Below are 22,249 nucleotides of genomic sequence, written 5' to 3'. Positions count from 1 at the left end.
ACTGAAGCTCTCGTCCGTTATTGTTAGGTTTAGACCAAAACCAATTGAAACACATAGTAGCTATCTAGCCTTGCTGCTAATAACTATAACGTTAGCATGCTGAAATGCTCTCACACATACTGTTTGCCTCCAGTGTCTTGGCTCTTTCACTGCCGTTTTATGTAAGGTCAGCCATTCTAAATAGGTTCTACACATACGTGGAATACATTCACTATGTAATGGATAGAGAGCAACACTCCAAGCATTACTCTATAGCAAATTACTTTAGTTGTCATTTCTAGCTTGCTGGAGAAGGCACTTCCAACACCGAGCTACCAGCAGAGAGCAACAGTGATCGGAAGCAATTTACTGTTCGATGGTTTATATAAAATACGGTAGCCGTAATGCTGCAAGCGGTGCGGCTTAAGTCATACTAAAACATTTTGACAGAGCGCCGTGTACCACACAAAATCGATTTCGAGGTCAGTAAGCACAACCAGAATTAATCCATATATAAGGTGCTCCGGATTATAAGGCGCACTGTCGTTTTTTAAGAAAATTAAAGGCTTTTAAGTGCGCCTTATAGTCCGGAAAACACGGTAGTTGTTTTCAACATATTAGCTCTGTACATTTAAATTTACTTGAAACATGTTTTGTATGTTAGACAACATATATGGGCGGTAACTCATCCAATTGTTAATATTTCTTTGGAAAAATACTTACAAATTGCATTTATTCATCCCACAGATGTCTACCAAAATGGAACAGGCATTTTTGGAAATGTTTCCAAATGTAAAATGTCTGTCACCAGTGGAAACACAAAAGATCCTGACTGAAGGAGGCTCATTTGATGAAGAGTATCAGTTAATGGATGAGGCAGAATTTTCCAGTGAAGCCTTCCAGCGACCATATCAATACTTCAAAAGATATGATCAGAACCAGCTGGAGAGTTTTTCATTCAAACCTGGAACTTGTGAAGATTCCCCAAAGGAATGGTTAGAATGCCTTATGCGTTACTGTGGCAAAAGAACTCCCTCATGGGGAGAACTCAGAAACTTCACACACTTCCTCAACATGCAGTTAGAGAAATGTGAGAAGTCAATTTTCTGCAGTGACATCTTAAGTGAAGACCTGACCGGCTTTAAGAAATTTGTTGTAAAATTCATGATCACAATGTCGAAGGATTTCTCCATCCGATCACTGAAGATAAGTGACAAAAGTGCTGAGGAAGAGATGAACCCAGATGAAGATGCTGCTCTAAAAGAATTTCAGCTCAGAAGACATTGGGAACAGGCAGCTCACCCTTACATCATGTTTAATGCTGACAACTCATCCATGACGTTCTTAGGGTTCCACATTGACTGCTTGAATGCCATTGATGCTCGCACTGGAAAGATTGTAGAGGAGAAAGTCATTGACAGAAGGCTATTTCAACAGTTGCAAGCACAAAAGGTTCCATTTAATATCGATTTTGAGAAGCTTCCCCGGAAGGAACAGCTGATCATCATAAGTACAGTTCTAGGCATCAACATCACAGATCCAGATGACGACAAAGAAATCATAGATCCAGATGACACATATCAGCTGACGCTTGATAATGTGATGAAAATCCTTGCCATTCATCTGCGATTTGAATCTGACATCCCTGTCATCATCATGGGTGAAACTGGATGTGGGAAGACCCGGCTGGTACAGTTCATGTGTGATCTGCTGAGGTCTGGGAAACCGGGACAAAATATGATTGTGGTCAGGGTTCATGGAGGCACGACATCAGAGACCATCTACAGAAAAGTTCAAGAGGCTGTTAGAATTTCAAAACAGAATGAGACTCAAGGAATGGACACTATTCTCTTTTTTGATGAGGCAAACACAACAGAAGCCATAAATGCAATAAAGGAAGTGATCTGTGACAAATCTGTAAACGGGGAACAGATGGAAATATGTCGTCTTAAAATCATTGCGGCATGCAATCCCTACAGGAAGCACTCACAGGAAGCCATTAAGCAACTGGAGAAAGCTGGACTTGGGTACCGGGTCAAGTCTGAGAATACAAAAGAGAAACTAGGACAAATTCCAATGAGACAACTGGTCTACAGAGTTCAGCCTTTACCTCCAAGTCTTTCACCACTTGTATGGGACTTTGGAAAATTAAATGAGAAGACACAAGACCTCTACATCCAACAGATGGTGAAAACATTCTTCCAAAAAGAAAACCTTCCCACAGAACAAGAGGACTTGTTCACAAAGGTTATCTCTGCTTCTCAGATGCACATGGTTGGGTTAACGGATGAGTGTAGAATGGTCAGTCTTCGAGACATTGAGCGTTGCATGAAAACAGTCATGTGGTTTTATCAGCAAAAGGCCACATTATTTCCTGAAATTGACAGACATAGCAAAGGAGGGGTTCCTGAGTTGGTTCGATCCCTCATCCTTGCAGTTGGAGTCTGCTACATGGCATCTCTAGAAGACCGTAAAGCATACCTGGATAGGGTTGCCCAAGCACTGTCTTTGCCCTCCAAAGTTATCAGCAGAGAGATCGAGTCATGCAAAAAAGTGTTCATTGACCATGTGGACTGTCCAGCTTCAGTGGCAAAGAATGATGCCCTGAAGGAAAATGTGTTCATGATGGTCGTATGCATGAATTTGAGAATTCCATTATTCCTTGTTGGAAAACCTGGGAGTTCTAAATCACTTTCCAAAACTATTGCTGCCCATGCAATGCAGGGGAAAAGCTCCCAAAATGAACTCTTCAAAGGCTTCAAAAAAGTCCAGCTTGCTTCCTTTCAATGCAGCCCTCACTCCTCCCCAGATGGCATCATCTCTGTGTTCAGGCAGTGTGCACAGTTCCAAAAAGACAAGAATCCTGATGAATATGTCTCCGTGGTTGTCCTTGACGAAATTGGATTGGCAGAAGACTCCCCAAAGATGCCTTTAAAAACACTGCACCCACTTTTGGAATTCGGTTGCATTGATGATGAGGAGCCTGAAGACAAAAAGGTTGCATTCGTTGGGATTTCCAATTGGTCACTGGATCCAGCAAAGATGAACAGAGGAATAATGGTCCTGAGAACATCCCCATTGCTTGAAGAGTTGAAGAAAACAGCTCATGCTATATGCCCCCATGACGAGGAGCACATAGCCTCTCGAACGAAGATGCTAATTCCTCAACTGACTGAGTTTTACCAGAAGGTACTTCATGAACAGGAACAGTTCAGTGACTTCTTTGGACTCCGGGACTTTTACAGTCTTGTAAAGCTAATTGTGTCATATGCCATGGAGACAAATGAAATACCTTCATTTGAGGATCTTACCAAAGCTGTTCAGCGGAATTTTGGAGGATTTGATTCTATTGATATTCTTAAAATCTTCTCTGATGTTTTTGGTGAGAAAACTAAGAAATGTGACACAACTTCATTGCTTAAAGAAAACTTAAAAAGGGGAAAATCAGGTTTTACATCTAGGTATCTTCTCCTACCAACAACAAACCATGCTGCCCTACAAATTCTGAAACTGCAGGGAATTATCACTGAAGACAAAACTGAGGTCATCTTTGGGTCAGGTTTCCCGCATGATGAAGAATATTCCCAAATTTGCCGAACTGTGAACAGAGTTAAGACATGTATGGAGACAGGAAGACCAGTCATTCTGATGAATATCCAGAGTCTCTACGAGAGTCTTTATGATGCCCTGAATCAGTGCTACGTCAAGTTAGGAGGGAGTTACTATGTGGACCTTGGCCTTGGTTCCCATCGTGTCAAATGCAGAGTAAAGGATGAATTCCGCCTCATTGTCATTGAAGAGAAGAGCACAGTTTATGAACAGTTCCCTACTCCACTTCTGAACCGTCTGGAGAAACACTGTCTGGAATTCAGCAGCATCCTCCCATCCCATGCTAAGGAAATGCAGAATGAACTGGAGAACTGGTTGAAGACTATTGTGACAACTGGAATGGATCCATCAGAAGAAGCGACGGACATCTCAAGGAAAAAGCATGACACCATCGTAGGATACACTGAAGACACATGTGCATCTGTGCTTTTGCAGTGCTGTCCAGACATTGTGTCTCAGGAACTGGTTGGTGCAGACAGAAACAAAATTATTGACATGGCCAAAGAAAAGCTAATTCAGTGTGCAACTCCTGACTCCATGTTGAGAGCAAAGCATAGTTTGGAAGTTCATGGCGCCTTACTACACGTATATTTTGTCAAACAGCCTCATGGCAACATAGTGAAGACCTTGAAGGAATACAGAGAAGAGGACCCAAGAGGACTCAATCTTGAGGTTTACCTTTATATTTTTGCAGATTGCATGCAATCAAGCAACAGCACTCAGTAATTCTTGAAGGTAAAAAAATTATTAACCAATACTGCATTATTTGATTAAAGGTGTCCACATTTTCCCGTCTCCTCAACAAAAGAGATTTGGAGCAAATCAACAACCATCTTAGCATTGGAGAGGGTGACTCTTGCCTCTACCTGCTCAATGAATTTTACACAGAGCAGTCATTTTCTCAGACCCTGAGGTAGGTCCCTTTCAAATACATTTAGTGTACAGCGTCTGTGAGTGTTAGAAAAGCGCTATATACATATGAATTATTATTATTATTATTACACAGATTCAGTTGTATCATAGTGATCACAATCAAGTAAATTTGATTATCATCTTTTTCTAGAGACTTCCTTACAGCTGATACGGGAGCACGCAAGCTGGTGATATTGCAGTCTTACTTTGAATGCCCAAAACAAAGTCAGCGAGTCCTCTTTTGTGTAAGGTAAGTGAAGAAAAGACTGATAAAATGTTGTAAAAAGAACTTTCTATAGAACATCTCTGGGCCTTCTTTGTAAATAACGTTTACGTACTCATGAAATTCCAAAGGTGATTCTGGAACTGGAATGTAAAGAAACAGGCTACAAGAAAAATTAGTTCACTTTGAAGAATGTATAAACTGCTAGCGTTAACCATGCACATGCTTGGCATTCTATTCTCTTGTTTTTGAAATCCAAATGAACAGGGCCCAGTTTCCCGAACGCGCACTTAGCCTAAAAAGCACTTGAAATCGCTCGTAAGAGGATTCCTACGTTGCAGACGGGTTTCCCAACGCCACACTTAGCTTAAGTGTATCTTTCATTGAGAGGAATTCTACGTGTGGTCAGGACCAGTAGTAACTTCACACTTAGCGATTTAATCCACCAGGGGCGTCGTTCGACCGTCGTTCGGAAGAAACGGGAATTAAAAAAAAAAACATGGCTACTTGAAGCGAGGAATATTTTACATGAATAAAGCTATCTACACAACTTTTTATATGTTTATAATGACTCGGTTTGATCGGAAATGTGCTACGCGACCAATGCAGAGTATTTAGGTCTTGACTGAAGCTTTCAAACAGTAGTTTGATGGCACATTTAGCGCTTATGCCACCACTCCATTGGCTTATATGGTAGCTTCTAGCTAGATGGTTGTATACATATTTGCAATGTTCTTCATTGAAACTTTTTTTAAATCGCTAGTTTCATAGCTCATACAGTCACGCATGACGTACGCTTCAAACCCCTCGACACCTTATCCAGGGGTGTCGTTCGGCCTATTGTAGAAGAAATCCAAACGATGTTTCTGTGTATAGCACATCATGAGAATGTCGTTGTTTCACCTGCCTATTCCCATCAAAATAGAAATAAAGAATATTGAGTATTTGAAAATAAAGATTAGCCTATACAAAACTAGTGCAGTGCCCGTAGGAATTATGCATTCTGTAGTGTTAGCAGACGTAGGGCTGTTGGGTAGTGTAATGGCAAGACATATTTGCACTCCACATAGGTACAGGTTACACTGAAGTATTATTGTGATGCATGTTTCCTTTTCATTAAGAAATGTGTTAATGGTAGCCTTTTTGGAGAGTTACCAACAAATAAAGTTTGAGATTATGTAGTGGATGCAGTTGAATATACTGTAGATGTCAACGTTGCTGTCTAAACTATAAACTAAATGTCATAAAGAAAGACATTATTTAAAATGAAGTTATGGTTGAAATAGGATCACTTCTTTATTGTAAGGGTAAGTGTAGGGCAAGAATGGTCATGCAGTTGGACTCAAATGTAGGTTAATTTTATTGAATGTATGTAGCCTACTGTACTGTATGACTTCGATGATGCTAGCTTTGACAGCCCACTCTCAGACAGATCGTAATAAATGTCCTTACAATGGGAACACAGTTTAAATAGGCTTCTCTGCTGGAGATGGCGTTACTATCCCCGCCCCGAATTTAGTGCACATTGCACGTTCGATGCACGCATAGGCTAGCTAATTTCACAGCAATTAACGTAAACAGGTTAACCTGACGTAAACAGCTCCTAAAAGCTACTTAAGAACTCGTGCACGTTGCGCTCGTGCACCTGACTTTAAGTTGATGGTTGGGAAACCCTCGTAAGTAGAAAGAGTTCGGCCGTCAACGATGTCGCGAAAATCCACGTAGAACGTTAAGATACATCGTTATCGGGAAACGAGGCCCAGGTTTGTGCAACAACTGATGGTTAAGAAATGCAGTTGATAAAAATCTATAATTGAAATATTTCGACATATAATACTACAGAAGAAAAGTACAATATACCGTGGCATTTTTACAAATCTGCCATTGTTCAAATAAACACAGGTCTCTTGTAATCGGCAGGTAAACTGTTATATCCAGTGCCGGTCTTTAAAAGTTGAAGCAAAATAATCTTAATCATGTTTCTACGTGCTTACCCCTTCTTTAAGTAAAGAAAGCATGAACCATCATTGCTGATGAATTTTGTGTAGGCTAAATAAGAAATGAATGTTAATTATACTGTATTTGGCTTGCAAGTCTAAACTATACTATACTCTGCTATACTGAGTCTGAAATCTACTATAGCCTACCCTCTTATACTGTATCTGCACTATATTGTATCTGCAACAGATTATACTTTCATATACTGTATCTCCACTATACTCTCCTATACTGTGTCTATTCTACACTCTCCTTCACTGTGTCTATACAATACTATACTCACATATACTGTGTCTGTACTTTGCTCTCATATATATTGTCTGTACTGTACTCTCCTATACTGTGTCTACCTGCCATTGTTGTAATGAATGAGGTCACTTAATGCAGCTGACAACATTTCAATCTTTAACTGTGTTCAAAGTCAGATAAAAACTCTACATTGTGTATAGCTGTGGCAAAGACTGTAGAAGAATGCAAGATCATAATCTCCTTTATACCTCTCATTCCTATTTGTCATCCTCAGACATAGTGTAACTCACCTGAGGACCATGATGAAGGAGGGGAATCTATTTGATGTTGTTCTCATTACAAGACTGCCAAGAATTTCAGGAGGATGTGGCTACATCGCCCCTTTTGGAGGTGATGCATTCAACATGTTTTGCAATTCTGTATTTTATTATTAAAACTAATGATATCTATAGATGATATCTATAGACAAATGTACTAATCACTTGCCATCCCAACAATTGTATATGAGACTATAGTAAGTGTGTATGTCACAATTGCAATGTTGTAATAGCTATAAGAACATTTTTTTTTTTTAGGTGATTGGAGGCCACTACACTTGGATGAGCTTATTCCAACTCTTGAGTTTTCTGGTGACATATACTGGCTACAGAGAAAGACTGTCTCCGAGATCCTGCAGGAGAGCTCTACCTCCTGCTTTGGTAATACCCATTTTACTATCAAGCAACATGCCCATTCCTTATAGCAACATGGCACACTGACTAGATTGATAGATCAATGATACAAATCCCGATCCTGGACTTTTGTTATGCATTTATGGATGATAATTTCCACACCAGTTCAATTTATTGTTGAAAGAAAAATGACATGAATCCTGTATGTGCCAATTTAATCATTTTCCATACATAGAATATTTTCCATTCTGAAAACAAGAATACTAACATAATCATTATAATTCGAATTTTCAGAGGAAGACTCTTTCGATCCTCAAGAAAGGACACTAAAAGAACAGGTTTGATGCTACTGTCATAATATTTATCATGATTATACTAAATTAACATGAATCCATGGTATTTTTGAATAAGCTGGACACCTCCTCCAAAATCCTTACAGTTCCTGGCTCATCTATGGTCATAATTCTTTATTACTAATGATTAGGAGTCGGAGGAGGAGGTGAAAGACAAGGAAGAGTAATACTAGTAATAAACTTTATTACAGGCTCAAGGCCCACATGGGAGATGTACAATACATAAAATCAATAAATTACATATAAATATACATTCATAAATGCATATAAATACACAAGGAAAGAAGGGCTAAAAAAGGCACTTATGCCAGTGTTCCCAGATCTTAGATGTGTACTTGACAGAGCTGCGGCCAGGGTCTGTCATCAGATCAATTAATACATTTGAAGAGCGGTCCAGCCGACACATAAACTTAAAAGTAAGGTTCCTCAGCAAGGCCATGAAGGTGGTAAGACCCATATTACAAAACAGCTGACTGGCTCTAGTACTCCTGGGTTTCTTCAGGAGTATCCTAAGACAGTCATTATAGGCTACTTTCAATTTACGCAAGCTCTCCTTCTTGTAATTCACCCAGAGTGGAGCTGTATAGAGAGGGGTGCAGTAGGCTCTAAACAAATTCATTTTAACATCATATGTACAGTGGTGGAATTTTCTAACCAACATGTTAGCTTGGACATAGAGCAATCTCCTCTGTCTAAACATGTCAGCATCATCCTCCAATGTGTCTGTGATAATGTGCCCTAAGTATTTGGTACTATTGGACACCCCCAGAGCTTGCCCAGGTCATCTGCATACATAAAGTGGTTGACCAGTGAATCACCTATCATACAACCTGTACTGCATTCCCCCAGCTGCCTGGAAAGGTCGTCCATATAGATATTAAAAAGGGCTGGGGATAATAAACCTCCCTGCCGGACCCCGTTCCCAACTTTAAAAGGGGTAGATAAGATGTTCCCCCATTTTACACTCATGCTCTGGTTCGCATACCAGTAAGCAAGGATGCGTACTAAGCTACTGGGCACACCCCGAAGCTTGAGCTTACTAAACAGCTTAAAGTGGTTGACGCGGTCAAATGCTTTGGATGCATCAATAAACCCTATAAGCATAGTAGATCCCTGCCTTCTATATGTGTCTATTGCTTCTTTCAGAGCATAAATACAAAGGTCAGTACTATGCTTGGGCTTAAAGCCAAACTGATTGTCAGTGGTGGTTATAAATTCACTTATCCTGTCAAGGATTAATCTTTCTAGCACTTTGGAGAGAATGCTGGCAAGTGCTATGGGTCTATAGTTATCAATGCTTCCAATTTTACCAGCCTTATCTTTGATAACTGGGACAAGAACTACTGACATCATGGATTCTGGCAATATACCATGGGTCACAATTCCAGTAAAGCACATAGACAATAGCACTGCCAACCTGGGCCCAGCTAACTTAAGGTGCTCTGCAGTGATGTTGTCCAGGCCACTAGCTTTCTTGTCTGCAAGTTGCCCTATGGCACTAAGAACATCATTGGGGGTAAAACAAATATTTTCTTGATCTATTTTGCCAATATGATAAGGCTCATATTTAATACAATTAAACAGTTCTGCATAATGCTGCCTCCATAGGTCAGCAATTGCCACTGCATCGGTTACCCCCTCTATACTGCGTGGAAGAGATGCTTTAGCCCTATTAAGGGTTTTTACCTCCTTCCAGAAGCTAGTGATGTCATTTTTGAGCATATTATCAGCCATTGAGTGAGCACTCAGCACCTGCTCTTGTTTGTTTATATAGCGCAGAGCATATTTATACTTAGCATTCATTTTCTTTTTATAATCAAGGTCAGGTCCCTGCCTGGGCCTACCAGCTATTACCCAAGCCCTATGGGCTGCATTGGCTGCAGCATGATGGCTAGCTACAAATGTATTCCACCCTGGCTTGATGTTCTTGGCCTTCCTGGAGTGAGTTAATAAACACCTGCTAGCCTCAAGAAGAGCTCTAACTATGTTGTTATAAAAATCACACAAACATGCACCATGGGGGGAGTCATCACAGTTCACATTAGTGGAACAAATAGCATTCATGGGAAGATATACCTTACTCAAAAGTTCATCAGACCTGAAGTAATATTTGCGGACATCATCATTGGATAGTTTCTCCCAATCGATCTTTACATTGCTGTTGTCCTCATGCTTGACCAGCTTGGGAACGTTGTCCACATTTAATACCATGGCAATGGGGATATGGTCAGAGGTGGCTAACCCATAACAAATCTCAATATTTTCCAATGAAGCATGAGCATCAACAGTGGAAACAATGTGATCTAGCCACGACGTCGTATTCCATGCTTCACTAACATAAGTGTAGCTTGAGTCAGGCAGGAGCACTTTACTTGATATTACTAAGTTTGTGTCACTAGTGAACCTTAACATACAGCCGCGGAAAAAATTAAGAGACCACTTCAAAATTATCAGTTTCTCTGGTTTTACTATTTATTGGTATGTGTTAAAGTAAAATGTACATTTTTGTTTTATTCTATAACCTACTGGCAACATTCCTACCAAATTTCAAATAAAAATATTGTCATTTAGATCATTTATTTGCAGAAAAATGACAATTGGTCAAAATAGCAAAAAAGATGCAGTGTCTTCAGATCTCGAATAATGCAAAGAAAACAAGCTCATATTCATTTTTAAACTACACAATACTAATGCTTACACTTAGGAAGAGTTCAGAAATCAATATTTTGGTGGAATAACCTTGATTTAAAATCACAACGTTCATGTGTCTTGGCATGCTCTCCACCAGTCTTTCACATTGCCGTTGGGTGACTTTATGCTACTCCTGGCGCAAGAATTCAAGCAGCTCGGCTTCTTTTCATGGCTTTTGACCATCCATCTTCCTCTTGATCACATTTCAGAGGTTTTTTTTATGGGATTCAGGTCTCGAAATTGGGCTGGCCATGACAGGGTCCTGATCTGGTGGTACTCCATCCACACCTTTACTGGCCTGGCTGTGTGGCATGGAGCATTGCCCTGCTGGAAAAAACATTTTCTCAGAGTTGGGGAACATTGTCAGAGCTAAAGGAAGCAAGTTTTTCTTCCGGGACAACGTTGTACTTTGCCTGGCAGAGGTTTGTAAAAGACCATAAGGATTGAAAAAAGCGGATGGTCAAATAATGTAAAGGTTAAATAATAATCCACTTAAGCTGAGAAGTTAACAAAAAATATTCCACTATTCCACAAAGATAGGTTGATAAATCAACAAAAGCAGAAATAAATAAATAAAGCATTTGAAACGTATCCCACTCTTCAACAAAGAGGCATGTTGAACTAATGTTTATCGTTCAACTCACAGTACAGTATACAGTTACATTGCGAATAGCACAAACATCATCTACAGCATCAGTAACCACCTAAGCAGTGCACTGGTTTCAGGCACTTTATCCATAACTGTGTCGTTGCTTTTAGACATGAGGAATTCCTTCTCTGTGCACATTAACATCAAAAGCCTCCAAGTTGTCCTTCCTCAGTGAGCTTCGTAGCCTATTCTTCACGAATTTTAAAGTTGAGAAGCTTTTCTCACATGCAACCTGTGTGATGGACAAAGTCAACAGAAACTTATATGTTCACCCAATAACATGATAAGGATCTGTGAGGAGGTTGTACTGTGAGAGTATTAAATGGACAAAAATGGCACAGTTTTTGCAGGAGGAACAGGTCCTGCATTCAAGCTCCATCTCTGGTTCTTCCATATACGGTAGTCCTCCACTATCCTCCTGTCCTTCCTCTGCCACCTCACTAAATGCCCTGACAGTATTACCTTCAAGAGAGGACTTTTTCAGTCTCTCCCACTGGTATGCTCGGCTAGACAGCTCAGTTTGTAATGTGCTAACAGTAGCTCTATCATCAAACGTAAACAGACATTTGCTTAGTTAGGGAGCCCATGTTATTTCAGAAAAGTTTTTATGGTCAAGACAAGCGAAATCCGAAGTTAGCCGAATAGTTACATTGCTAATCATTAGGCATATGTCTCTCTTTACCAGTGTCTGTCCTCTTAGAAATAAATAGGTACATTTACACATCTGGCAGCATCCTCCTCCAATGCCTTTCTTAACTTCAACTTGGCTTTTTCAGCCCCACCTGGCCTCTTCCTCCAATCCATCCTCCCTGACGCTTATCCTTGTGGTAGGGCCGGCCCCGCTATCGGTAGCCTATCTGAGAAAACTTTTTGGAAAAGACGGGCTATGGACCCAACCAACTCAATTAGGACGGGGAGAACTTTCTCACATGGTACAACCCATGCAGCAGTGGTGGTCAGTCAGGGCCAGCAAGGCCTTCTCTGCTGGCCTAAACATCATCAGAAAATAAATTTAACTTTAATATTTTCTTTTCATAAATATGTATTAAATTATTCCCCATAGTCCATTCTCTCCATTTCGTAGCTTCCAACGTTGTTTATTTACGTTAGAGCTTTCATCCAATCATATTTCAGCTATCATGTGTTGCCAGGCTCCAAGAAATCTTCCCCGAGGCCTTCAGAATTAACAGTGAGGGCGCCTGTAGTGTTGCCAGGCTCCAAGAAATCTTCCCTGAGGCCTTCAGTGAAGGCGCCTGTACATCTGATTGGTTATCACAACTGGCTGTTTCACTTCATTTAAGTTGAATTAACTGAAACAGACAGTTGTGATAACCAATCAGATTTATAGTTGGCGACATTGGGCCAGCTAGCAGGCCTTGCGTTGAACGTGACACGTAAACGTCCTTTGATTGGATACTGAGGCAGACTGATGCAGTGCCTCAGTGCTCAGTTTAGTTGGCTAATGCGGAAACGTACACATAGCGCAAACGTACATTTGTCTCAATGCTTATTAGGCTAGTTGTTTCAATTGGTAAGACTAAATATAATTACATTAAACAACTCAAAGGAACTAGTTTACACCAACTTGATAATTCCAGTTTTTGATACAATTTCAACGCCATTTTCAAGACGGAACTTTCAAGAAAAGCTGGATATCATGAGGATCGGGGAGGTTTAATGAAACTGCTTTGCAGGTGGGACAATGCGATGTTTAGTGGACAAGCTTGTTAAAGCTCACATAGGCTACTTTCGGTGGACTTAATAAAACTTTGTAGACTAATCCCTGAAAATCGCCTTTTATTTTTAAGTTGTGACAGTAATATCCAAACGATCATAGAACTGAGAGTTTACTACTCTTAATGTATTGTTAATACGGGTGTATTGATTTTAAATGCTCCGGAAATATTAATAAAGTCTGCTGTACTCGACTTTGTTAAGGTGATGCAATGCTCCCTCTCATTTCCTGTCCCACTCTTCACTTCAGCTATAGATAAAGGCCGAAAAGCCCAAAAATAAATCTTAAAAAAAAATTATAATATTTATTTCTCGACCGGCCCAGAAGTGAAGTGGCCCACCGGGAACTCTCCCGATTTTCCCGATTACCCACCCCAGGCCTGATCATATTATTCTAGATAGGATTATAGTATAGTATAACTAGGATAGGATAGTCATTGTATGAATATCATAGGACGGTGCAAGTGCTGATACTGTGAAGTTTATCTTGAGCTAAATTACAAGTTTACTCATTAAATTGTCAACGTTTATTTACACTACTTACTGTTGCATTGTAGGTCCCCCTGGTAGACACAGTGTTTCTGATCAAGAAGTCTCTGCAGAAGGGCATTTTGCAGCTGCAAGACAAAGCAGATAATACACACAGGGCAACAAGGCGCATCCAAATTCTCCACAGCTTACTTAATGAAAAGTATAAAGGTAAGCAGGTTATTTATGGTACATTATTTCATTTTTTTTTTTTAAATTGTTGCTTATATCATTTATTAAGCTTATGTCTCTGTAGTGTCAAAAGTCTTCATCAGCATATTAACGGGAAGAATCATCAGCCTCCTCTCAGTGCAAGAGAAAAAGGAAAATTGGGTCATTGCCCAAGCTTTGTCGGGGCACTTTGTTGCTGAGGGAGGTTCCTTCAGGTAAACCTACAATGACTTGACCTTTCTGAAGTGCTCTAGTCGTTTGCATGACTTCAGGGGCATTTGATAGACAATACGTTTGGAAGAACACCTAAGATCAAGAGGAGTATTCTATAATATTTCAAGAAATTTGAGGCACAGAAGTGCTTCTTTTTCACACCAAATCACACCAAAACTCATTACATCTACATTGATCTGTAAAATGATGAGGCAAGAAGCATGGTGACTATTTGGAATAAACTTTCCTGTTCCCAGCGTCTAGAAATCGTATGTTCTCCTAGAGCACATACTGTTGTATTCTATAAGACAAGGCTGCAAGTTTATTTCACAATTACTTTATGATATTTTCTTAGACACATGCTCTGGGTTCACCTGGAAGACACTGTGGCATCTGCCTTGGCCCAGATCCTGGCCGTCATTGACGGTGACAACAACCTTGACCTCATCAGTGATCAGTCCCCTGAGATGGCACAGCTGTGGCTCAGGATCTTTCAAGGAGATCAGTGGAACCTGCTGAACATCCCAGTCACTCAGTCAGTGGAGTTCAGCTCTCAACATAAATAAAGTTCCTCTCCTCTCCTGACATTGATTAACCCCTACAAACTCATCTCTGTTCCTCACAATTACACATGTAGAAGTTTTTAATGAAATTAAATATTTCATGGCCTTTAAATGGCTTGTTCCAAGGTGCAAACACTTAGCCAGGGTGCGATTTGCCGGGGGGGATGGGGGGGATTTACCCCCCCTCTGGTTTTTACATCCCCACCTCAGCTGGATGAATTTCATACATGGGGGGGATAACCCTCAATTATTAAAAAAACAATGAAAAACCAGACAAGTTGTGACAGCGTTTAGGCCTACTTACAATCGCTGGCAGTAACGTTCACCTTACCCGAACTGTCGGCATTCTCAGAATTCGCTGGCTTTGCTAATTTCCGTGTATAGGCTACTGTACAATGAATATGAAAATATTTGTTCACTGAATTAGCGAGTTCTGTCCAAAACAGTTGCGTTTCAGTTTCAAAGTTTAATTTTCAGTATTTCAACGTGAATGAGAGGGAACACAAGAACTGAGCGTCTAGCAGCGATTATCATATCATGATAGACATATATGATGCATGTATATGAAGAGAACTAGGCCTATGTATTGCTTGGTTTTTTTTCATGATAAAAAAAAAACAAAAAACATCCCCTCCTCTGGTTTTTGGACAAATCGCACCCTGCACTTAGCCATGATGTTGACTGCTTATTTCGCTAATGTCTTCCTTGATATGTTGTCTTCCTCCCTCTCTGTCTTTCCATCTGTTTTGTTTGAAAGGCTTTTAGACGTCTACTTAACATTAAACAGCTGGCATTCTATGGGTATCAACTGAGATGATGATTAAGGTTGTTTTGTTTCTCTCATTAGTGTGCTTGCCCGAAGGGAAGCACACTATTGTTCTTCGCTATTTTTTCTCCCCGTTTTTCTTGCGACGAATCAGGCCTCGCCCGTTCGAGGTAGAGACGCCGTTCAAACACCGAAACGTCGGGCCCGAACCGGTGCACCCTGCTATACCTTTTCGTGGCGGTACTCCTTGCCACTCCTTTTATTCGTCTTTTTCCATCACCTTTTTTCCCCATAGACTTGCATGGCAGAACTCTGTGGCATTATGACATCATAATGGGGTCATTAAACTGGCTTGCACCTGTGCTTCACTGACACCTCTCACTGACACCTGCGCCAAGGTTCCAAGGCTCCTCTTGTCTCTGTCCCTCTCCATTCAACTGTATAAATAGGAATATTAAGAGACACCTTCCATACCAGGGCTCTACTCACTCATGCATACTCATGCATACTCACTCATGCATACTCATTTGTGCATGCTCATCCAGCAGGTAGAGTGTGTGTGGTAGGCGCCCACGGCTAACACCTGCCCCAATTCCAAGGCACTTGTTCTCTCTGTCATGGCCGCAACAGAGCAAGCACACTCTCGCAGTTCGTTCACGAAACGCATTCTAGTTATTAATGTTCATCTCCTGGCATTGATTAAACCCCTACAAACTCATCTCTGTTCCTCACAATTCCGTGTTTTTGAAAATGTTGTTGGTACACTGCAGTTCCATGGTGAAAAATCGTGTTGCCTGCTTATTTCGCTCATGATATGTTGTGTATCGTATAACAAATATTATATCGACATGTTAATCAGGTTGAAACCTTGATTTTCACTGGAGAGGGTCTTTAGAATCTTCCTTGATATTTAATCTTTCTCTTTCTATGATCCATTTAGTGATTCTTATCCCTTATTTTACAGATCTCAAGCTAAAGTGTGTGTTGTGTCAAGCACAAGACTGAATGACGAGTCAAGGACCTGCCATTTCCCATTCGGCTGGGTGTTAAAAGAGAGACTGCATTGCCTTTGGTCAAATGTTATCAATCTTAAGGGTAATTATTGTGATTACATGATCTAATCTGCATCAGTGTTGTGGTCTGGTTAAAGGAACTGCAGCGTTCCAAATGACAAACCAGGATGTTTTGACATCAAACATTCCCCAGAGATGGAACTATTTATTTTAGGTAGCACTGCACATTGATTTTGCTGGACAGTTTTGCAGTATGACACTGCGCATATGCAAACCATGAAGAGTATGCCATTCAGTGTATCTGCAGTATAGATCTACTTACTACATTTATCTTGTAATTTAGGTCCATCTCTTTACCCACACCTGGAGTACTTGTCTACATTTGAAGAGCTCATCCCCCTGGACTGGGTGAAAGACATCAGGGGGAACGACCAGCTGTTTGCCCGGTTCTCTGAGGACCTGGTGAACATGACTATGACATCATACCCACATGACCTGAACAAGGTAAGGGTAATTTTCCTCCCATTAGGTTTTGTTGTGCTTTCAGATTCTTATTATGGCGTTATTTCATGAGGTCTAATGACTGTATGTGAGGGTGTTTGTGTGTTTGTGTGTGTGTGCGTGTGTGTGTTTGTGTGTGTGTGTGTGTGTGTGTGTGTATGTGTGTGTTTGTGTGTTTGTCTGTGTGTGTATGTGTGTGTGTGTGTGTGTGTGTGTGTGTGTGTGTCTGTGTGTGTTTGTGTGTTTCCTGCAGTCCTTCTCTCACACACTCCTCAACCTGACCCCACGCCTTTACCATGATTTAACTGGAGAAGATCCAGAGAATGTCTCTCTTCCCTGGCTGTTTGTTGCCTATCAGTACATGCAAGACAATCATCAGCATCTTTACAATTTGTACCTCCAGAACAATAACTTGGTGGCTGTTGGAGAGGCAACAGAGGTAATTTATGAGATTATGTTAAATTTCCTACAGTTATTATAATACAATTTCTGTCAAGAGATTAAGGATAACATATGATAATGGATGTCACAGTGTTGGAGTAGCAGAGAATAATTCACAAAGATTCCAAAAAAAGAGATGTCTATGAATTTATCAATACACGTTTGCGGAAACCTTTGATATGTAGATGAATACAATGATATAAAGAATGTCCCTGTGCTCAAAAGTTAGCTCCCTCCAGAAAACAGTTCTCGGGGTCTCTGAGAAATGTCAGGCAGAACACTTTTTCATTCTTTGCTCAATGAAGTGTATCCTTATTCCTTTTAGGCATTAAGACAGACTATTGAAAGCCTCCGGCCAAAGAAAGCAATAATGAAGGACATTGCTGGCTGCCAGAAGTGGCTAACAAAAGTCAAGTCGTTGAAGATGACAGTGGAAGTGATACTTTCTGAAAATGTCCTGGTGACCAGGCTAAGAGACAACGGGGAGATACTCATCAGAGAAATCAAGTAGGGTCAAAGTATAAATTATGCCAGAATTTGAGACATGAAATACATCTGATGTACTGTAACGCTGTGGCTCCCCTGATAATTGTATGTCTCTTCATGTGTAGGCTTTTTTGGCAAAGCACCCGGATTATGTATCTTCTCATGGATCACCTTCTTCAGGAAGAGACAAACATGGACAAAAAACTTTTAAGACTTCTTGTTTTAAATTTAATTTGGATGTGGAAGGTATGAGTTGTCTTCTTATTTTTGCATTTGTGTGTGCTGTTGTTGTGATCAATAAAGTGAAATGTCCCCCACTTTTGTCTGCTTAGAACCTCAACACTGAGCATGGAAACAATATGGAGTACGTGATTGAGAAGGTCACAGGAACACTGACACAATGTGGAAAGAATGCTTGCAATATGTTCAAGTGAGTAAAATGTTTTCAGTTACTGAGTAAATAATTACTACATGGGTTTTTAAGCCAAAGTTTCTTTCAAATCCACCTGCTCTACTGCAGCTGAATTGGATTGACTTAAGGTTTGATTCATTTATTCTTGTTATTATTGTTTCACTGTGGTTAGATTATATGTTTCATTTCCTTCACCAGATACAGTTGAAGCAAGAGAGTAGCCATGGCACAAAAACAGAAAAGAATTAAAGCATGACTGTGTTTGCCTTATGTTTTTGCAGGGTTACGTGCAAATATTGTGATAAAGAATTCACAGAGGATGACACCGCTAAAGTAGAATGTGGACACATGTTCCATCTATCATGTCTGAGGGCACACAGTGATAAACACTGCAGGAAATGCAATGAAGAGATAAGCACTGACTACGAAGAGTGTGGAGTTGTGGACAAGTAAGGAAACAATATTGACCAAAAAAAAGATTATGTTAGTGAAATGGTAACAGGATAGTTTAAGTCATGTTTTGTCTGTGTGTGTGTGTGTGTGTGTTTTTAGGGAAACGTTTTTGAAAGTGAACCGATTTAGGAGAAAGTGCAACTCCTCTTTTGTTGAGTTCATGTGGAACTTTGTTCCAACCAAAGCACAGCTGACCGACAAAATAGTGGAAAAGCTGATGAACTATGTGAGGGGCAGCCCATCTGCAGAAGGTATCTATATGCAGTAAACGTGGAATGCACTAAAGCAATTATTTCCCCATCACTTAGGACTCTGACATACTGTGTTTGTGTAGTCACATTTCATACTTGAGAGGTGAAATACAATTTGTATGGGGCCATGTATTAGTATGCATTTTGTTTGTTATTTAAACACACATATGCACTAAGAGGCATTTTTCTTGAAATATTCTGAGGAATATGTCCAGTTGGGGTGAAATGAAACTGAATTGTTTGATAATGGACGTCACAGTTTTTGACTGTGTTATCTTTCTCTATTTGCCCATCAATACTATAATTATTGTCAGTAGTAGTTGTATAAGGATGTGTCTGCTTTGTGTGATTTCCCTGTTGCTGAATAAGAGTGTAAATGTTGTCCACAGCTAAAATATCAGAAAAGTCCACACTGGAGGAATATCTGAAGCCTGACCCCACTACTAACTCTCTTGTGCTGAAGATTTTATTTCGATGCGGGTAAAACCTTCTGTCACTTATAATTTATCAGAATTTTAATTTAATCCGGTAATTTGTGCTGGTATTGTCAATTTCATTGAAACCGTAGAAAAAGTTAGATACAGTAGATGCAAATCTGCCTTTTGGTCAGAAAATGTTGCACAGGATATTCTTTTGTCATAATTGTCAACTCTAAAAGATTGAAAGACTTCTCCAAATGATTGATTTGTCAGAATGGAGGAGTCAGCTCCTCAGCTGCAGAGGTTCATGGAAGCGGCTTTAAGCTCCAGCAAGGACAACACTGAGGAGCTTTACTCCATGATGGTGCGCAGCATAGAGGTCAGTCACTCATGCTTACCGGATACACATGCAGTGTCTGCTCCACCAAACTGGAAATTCTAACTCGTGTGTTCTCATTTAGGATCACATCCATTCATCAAACCAAGGGTGTCTTCTCCAGAAGGCACAGGAGTGTCTCAGGACCTGCATATCCACCACATCTGAGCCGGATGTCATCACTGCTGAGGACCTTCATACGATTGCAAAATTAAGATTTGCTCTCTCAGTCGCCTCTGATATGATACACAGTGTATTAACAGAAGGTAGGTCTTGTTCATTTTGTGTTCAGAAAGACTGAGTTCTGCTGTTACAACTATCAATAATAATCATTACCATCATCACACACAGATGAGCAAGTGACTGCTAGTGAGGGGAAGGACCAGCTGCTTCAAAGTTTGCAAACGCTCATATCAGCCTCCAACAATCCATGGATACTGATCTACCTGCTGAGAAACTTGTGCAACACATATGGATTCAACATCGTTCACCAATTAGGTGACAAGTTTAAATGGGCAATACCTTCACAGGGAAGCTTCACAGACCAGGTAACATTTGCACTCGTAAATGTGTTTATGTTTATGAGAAAAATCAGGAGAGAAAATTCTCAAACCATTTATTTTGTGTCATGGTGGGGTGTGGGAATGGACACTATCTACTTGCATTGATACTTGCTCTTGACTGCTTTGCCTCAAAGCTTGCCAAGTTTGCCTTTTTGAGCAGAGCATCTGTGAAGGCTTGTCCTCTTTGCAGCCATGCTCACCTACCTTTCTTGTCATCAAGGCGTTTATCATGTCATTGCTCAGGATGGCTCTGTATTGGGTCTTGTTTTTGATGACGAGACTAAAAATTAGTAAAATAAAAAAATATTTTATACCTGCAAGGCTGGTCAGTTGACTGGCTGCAATAGTAGCAATTATTTGCTATGTTAGAAGACTGTAGTCAAACACCTATGCAAAGGTAACTTTGCTCCAACAGAGCTTTTCACATTTAAAACAGGGAGTCTCTGTGGTGTTTAGGTTAACGTAACTGCAGCTAAAATAGCCTACTCCTTCAGTGCTTTACACCGTAGCCGACTCTTAACAAGGCGAATCACATCATATGCTAGTTACTACGGCTAAATGTTTATACAATTTTAGCTCATAAGGATATACTCCTTGAAATGCATCATCTCCTTAAGTTACCGAACACATGTTTTAACATTTGATATGTCATTACGGTCACATTTATGCGCTTGATTATCACTCCCCACTTCACGTTGTACCTCAGCAATGCAGCGTTACGCCTCGGAGGATAAATAAGAGGCAGTGTAATAGTATCAGTGGATGTTGAGTGAGTGAGAGTACTATTTTGGGTCTGGGAGGGTTACAGAACCACAAACACAAGTTTAAAGCATCTGGTCCAATCAGGGGGATGTAGTTTAAATAAATGTACTGTATAGGTTTGTATTGATTGAGAGTTTTGCGTAGTTTCAACTGGGGGACATGTCCTGATATGCTTTAGGGAGCCATGGTTAGAAGTGGTTAGAAGTGGTGACAAATAGATTTTTGAGTTTTCTCATCTTTTGACTTTTACTAAGGTTTACATTTTTAGACAAGAGATCTTCCAGCGATCTTTTGTTCACTTGATAAAAAAAAAAACATCTTATAGCACCTCACCTGGGAGATCGAGCATGCTCAGTGTGGTATAGTCACTGCCAAAAATTACATGAAACATGATGGGACTTAACATACAACAATTAACATCTTAATATATTATTAATTTCTATTTGTAGTTATTTGTAGTTTTGTAGTCATGTGATTTATGATGGTGACCCGGTCAGCCTTTAATTTCTTACAGACATGCCACACTAAGCATGCCCAATCTCACCCGATCTCAACAGATAAGATGTGTCGGTCAAAGTCAACAAAATAGTCCATCCATTTTCATTTTGCCAGTGGATAGTGTTGCAATGTAAAAACTTGCTCTTGTCATCAGGAATCATCAGTTGAGCAGATGGATCCGTTTCTTGTGTATGGGGACACGTATGAACGCATCATGCTTGACTCAATGGGAGATCCATCTCAGCAAATTACACAGGTGCTGTATTTGGCTATTTTGCAGGTTTTCTACTGTTCCTTTCTTTTTTCATGTTTTGAACCATTTCATGACTTAATAACCATTACCAGTAATTGCCATAAAAGCTTTTGAGATATGAGCTATGACTGTTTATAATCATGTAACATAAGCTGTTAATGCTCCCAAAATTCTAAGCAATGTCAATGTGAATTGATAAAACCTTGTTTATGCAAAGGTTATGTCACTATGCCATTACAATTATAACCCAAAATATGGGATTTTGTGAAAACAAGCTTATGTTTTATGTCTGAAATGCTCCTAAAAGGTCCCAAAATTCTAAGCAATGTCATCAGTTGACACTGGATATGGCATCTACCATCACATGTTTACGCCAAGGACATTTTTAGTATTACCCAAAATATGGCATACGTTTTTTTTTTTATTATTTCTGAAATGCTCCTACAAGCTCTTAAATCACCATAACCACACCTGAATGAACATTTAAGATGAATCCAATGGTCTTATTATAT

At 40.0% G+C, this 22,249-nt stretch overlaps 1 protein-coding gene across 1 annotated transcript in view; it reads left to right on the top strand.

Annotated features, from left to right (window-relative positions):
• Positions 1-22,249, top strand: part of LOC308369963 (E3 ubiquitin-protein ligase rnf213-alpha-like) — a gene marked incomplete at both ends in the record, with an annotated part of 53,494 nt that overhangs the window by 18,551 nt on the left and 12,694 nt on the right. The window contains 15 exons of the mRNA XM_080844524.1: positions 727-4,260; positions 4,365-4,501; positions 4,652-4,750; positions 7,245-7,389; positions 13,626-13,767; positions 13,853-13,982; positions 14,336-14,507; positions 16,692-16,826; positions 17,077-17,262; positions 17,590-17,724; positions 18,083-18,180; positions 18,444-18,611; positions 18,715-18,866; positions 19,256-19,346; positions 19,559-19,664. Coding sequence (XP_080700650.1) covers positions 727-4,260; positions 4,365-4,501; positions 4,652-4,750; positions 7,245-7,389; positions 13,626-13,767; positions 13,853-13,982; positions 14,336-14,507; positions 16,692-16,826; positions 17,077-17,262; positions 17,590-17,724; positions 18,083-18,180; positions 18,444-18,611; positions 18,715-18,866; positions 19,256-19,346; positions 19,559-19,664 — 5,430 coding nt within the window. The remainder of the gene's footprint in view (positions 1-726; positions 4,261-4,364; positions 4,502-4,651; positions 4,751-7,244; positions 7,390-13,625; positions 13,768-13,852; positions 13,983-14,335; positions 14,508-16,691; positions 16,827-17,076; positions 17,263-17,589; positions 17,725-18,082; positions 18,181-18,443; positions 18,612-18,714; positions 18,867-19,255; positions 19,347-19,558; positions 19,665-22,249) is intronic.

Source organism: Sprattus sprattus, assembly GCF_963457725.1.
Source record: "Sprattus sprattus genome assembly, chromosome: 9".
NCBI classification, from domain to species: domain Eukaryota; kingdom Metazoa; phylum Chordata; class Actinopteri; order Clupeiformes; family Clupeidae; genus Sprattus; species Sprattus sprattus.
The sequence above is the reverse complement of the archived record's forward strand: the minus strand, read 5'-3'. Positions and strand labels throughout refer to the sequence as shown.